The 3,348-nt window shown below is 39.8% G+C and overlaps 1 protein-coding gene across 1 annotated transcript in view; it reads right to left on the bottom strand.

Annotated features, from left to right (window-relative positions):
- Nucleotides 1-3,112, bottom strand: part of LOC121920411 (myosin-6-like) — a 7,520-nt gene extending 4,408 nt beyond the window's left edge. The window contains exon 1 of the mRNA XM_042447549.1: nucleotides 3,077-3,112. Within this exon, the coding sequence (XP_042303483.1) occupies nucleotides 3,077-3,112 (36 nt within the window). The remainder of the gene's footprint in view (nucleotides 1-3,076) is intronic.
- Between the last annotated feature and the right edge of the window lie 236 nt (nucleotides 3,113-3,348).

Raw genomic sequence — 3,348 nt, 5'->3', positions numbered from 1 at the left:
AATGCTTTTACTATTTCTCTTTCCTCATTGTCTCGCTTGAATTTGTGGCTTTCTGTGTCATTATTTTTGTTTTCTTTATGTTCAACAGTAATCCTGACTTTGTGCTTTCTTCCTTGATCTTCCTTAGTAGGTGTTCTAGGTCTATGATGTTTTCTGTTAGTAGTATACTGTCACCTGCACATCTTAGATTGATATTCCCTCCTCCCATTTTCACTTCTACATCTTCTGTGTCCAAGCCTGTTTTTCATGTAATATGCTCTGCATATGGGAACCATTCTGTTTCTCTGTGTTCTGTTCTGACAGTAGCCTCTTGTCCTGAGTACAGATTCCTCATCAAGACTATCAGTTTTGTTGGCACTCCCATGTCTTTTAAGAGTGTTCCACAGCCTTTTATGATCTATTTAGTCAACACCTTTGCAACCACATGCTGATTTTCTATAAACCACATGCTGATTTTCTTTTGGAATTCCTTGTTGCATTAAACTATTTGTTTGCAGTGTAGTGCCTAATGCCTCTTTCTTTCCTGAATCTTGCTTGGACCTCTAGTATTTCTCTCTCCATGTATGGTTGGAGTGTGTATTGCAGAATTTTGAGCATAATTTTGCTTGCATGAGAGATTAGTGCTATGTTCCTGTAGTTGCTGCAGTCTTTTGTGTCTCCTTTTTTGTGGATGGGGATGCATATTGATCCTTACTTTGTATAGGTATATTGTAGATAGGGATGTATATTGTACCTTACTTTATAGTCAAAGCATAATAACCAGCGTAATAACCCACAAGGTGTGATGCCCTTTAAATGGCTCCCTGGTTTCTGCCCTTAGTGACACAGGCAGAACCACTTCATTGAATGGAAGGAAAAGCCAAGGAGCCAAGAACAGAACCTAAACTCTGGGCCCAAATAATCCTACTGTTGGATAGATCTGAGGAATTTTTGGCACAGTTCGATAGCACTGTCGAGCTTGCCAAGCAATGGATGCTGCTTTCACTATCATTCATAGCAAAAGACACTACAGTATTCATCTAAGGCTCACTTTCATAGCTCTACTGTTGAATCTTCATAATCTCTTCCTTTGTTTACTTCACCTTTGCCCATAGCCAAAAGTCCAAAAACCCAGTTGGAAAGACTCACTTGTCAAATAATAATTACCCACTCAAGGGATTTCTTGGCAGCAGAAAGTTATAATGTAAAAGTTTTCTTAATTACCTCACCAGTAGAGAACTTTTGCAGGTGCCTCGGTGGGCATTATTAAAAAGTGTGTAAAAGTTTGTAGGGTGAATTTGTTTTTGCAGTCATAAAACATAACTCTAATGAGAGAGGGCTATCTATCTCAGTGTTAGAGCCCAAAATTTTAAGTATATCCTACAGTAATAAAGGAGCACTCACCTCCAAAAACCAAAACAAAACCCTTAATGTATAATGCAGAGAACAATTGTCTTTTAAAAAATTCTTCTCTGTAAAGCTCAGCTCTGGTTTAGTTTTGTGACATGAAATTCTTCTGAATGTGTAATTTCTCCCTCCTTACTCAAAAAATACAGAAAGTCATATTTGTGTATAGTTATTGTTGCTGATGTTATTGCTGTTGTTGATGATCATGATTATGATAATCATAAAAGCATTCAAAATTTCAAAATGCACTAGGCACAAGATTACAAGCTAAGGGCACAATCCAGCCAAAGCGGGCTGCTATTTTTAAGTCCTATTGATTTCAGCAGGAGAGTTAAGCAAATGCTTGTTCACTTACCTGGGATTACCGTAAATCTCACTGAATGAGACTGACTTCTAGTGTATAACATTGTAATGTCAATCACCATCTGGTAAAAATCAATGCGACTTTAGTGCTTAATTTTGGCTGGACATTGCCCTCAATCAGGACTGAAGCAAAAGGAGAGGAGAAATGAGAAGAAAGGCTTTTCTTCTTTTTTTCTTTTCTTGTAAATTTCCAACGTATTTTGCAGTTAGAATATCAGTCCTTGACATACAAAAGAATGTATCAAAGTAAGCACTGGTTATGCCAACCCACCTCAGCCCTGTGCCACAGGTTCAGCAATATTCTTCACAATGTGCCAGGGGAATGTTATTCAATCCTGCAAATGCTGTAGGATTGACTGGGGTGTGAATGTTTGTCAGGTGATGCATGAAGTCTCCAGCTGTGCTGTGTATGGTGTCAATGTACATTGTCCATGCTTGATCTGGATCAGAGTACTTGCATTTTGCCTTTAAACGTCTCTCCAGTTTTTTCTGTTTATACTTGAATTCCAGGATAGTTTTTGTGTATCTGTTCATTGTGGTCACGGAGGAAGCCATACAGCAGGCAAAGGAGCCCCACGCAAGACTGTCAACAACAACAATAAAATCATGAAGAAAATAGCAGAAGACACATACATACACTCACTTACAATTTGTTTGCTTTTTAAAGTATCACCTTGCAAGTTCCATATGGCCTCAAAGGACTTTTGTGCATGGACTTCTGTTATAATTCTGCGTATGGAACTGTTGTTTAAAAACACACACAATTTCTATGTCTCATGGGTATACTGAACATTTTAAAAAATACAGAAACAGGTCATTCAAAGCACAACACAACCTGGTGTACTTTGCTTTTATGTTTCATTATTTCGAGAGCTGGACTGAATGATTATCCATGAACAATTCAACACAGAAACTGTTCTTCTGGGGAGGATGTCCAGCTCCGCCCCTGCCCTTGTAATTTACAGCCTGCTCTGCTTCAGTGCCATTTCCCCCTTCTTTCTCATTCACAACATGACCCCAGATAATTAGAAATCATAAAGTGATTTCTATGTCACATGAAGTGTGACGGTTAAGTGATGGTTGAAGTTTTTTCCTCAACTGAACCTGAGTCCCTGGCTCCAGCTGACATGGTGGTATTGGCATTTTTAAGAACAAGCATCTTACCAGAGGAACTGAGGAGGCTTACTTGCCGTGAACAGGAGCTCAAACTGAGGGCACCTGAGGCTCTGAGTCAGTGGAGTTTATCAGACTCAAGTTTTGGACCCTGCAATTGCGCTAAGGAAGTGTAAAGAACATTGCGAAATGACTGTTTCACGCGATGTCTTACCACATTGCTTGCTTTTTTGTCATTCCCCCGTAACATTATGTTAGCGCTACAATTGCGCTACAATTGCACGAAAGTTGCGATTTCCGTGATGCGAAACCATGCATTGCGGAACTATTTACTACACCAGCGCTTTCTTTTTGTCTTTTGCATTTTGCAACAACATATTTGCGCATGCGCCTTGGAGGTTTTGGTGGCATCCTGACCTTTGTGCTTCTGGGGGGGGGAGAGGGGAAAGGGGCTGGAATGGATGACCCCTAGGGGCCCCTTTCATT

This window comes from Sceloporus undulatus, chromosome 2 (assembly GCF_019175285.1).
Source record: "Sceloporus undulatus isolate JIND9_A2432 ecotype Alabama chromosome 2, SceUnd_v1.1, whole genome shotgun sequence".
NCBI lineage: Eukaryota > Metazoa > Chordata > Lepidosauria > Squamata > Phrynosomatidae > Sceloporus > Sceloporus undulatus.
Note: the sequence above shows the minus strand (reverse complement) of the source record. Positions and strands in the feature narration are given on the sequence as shown.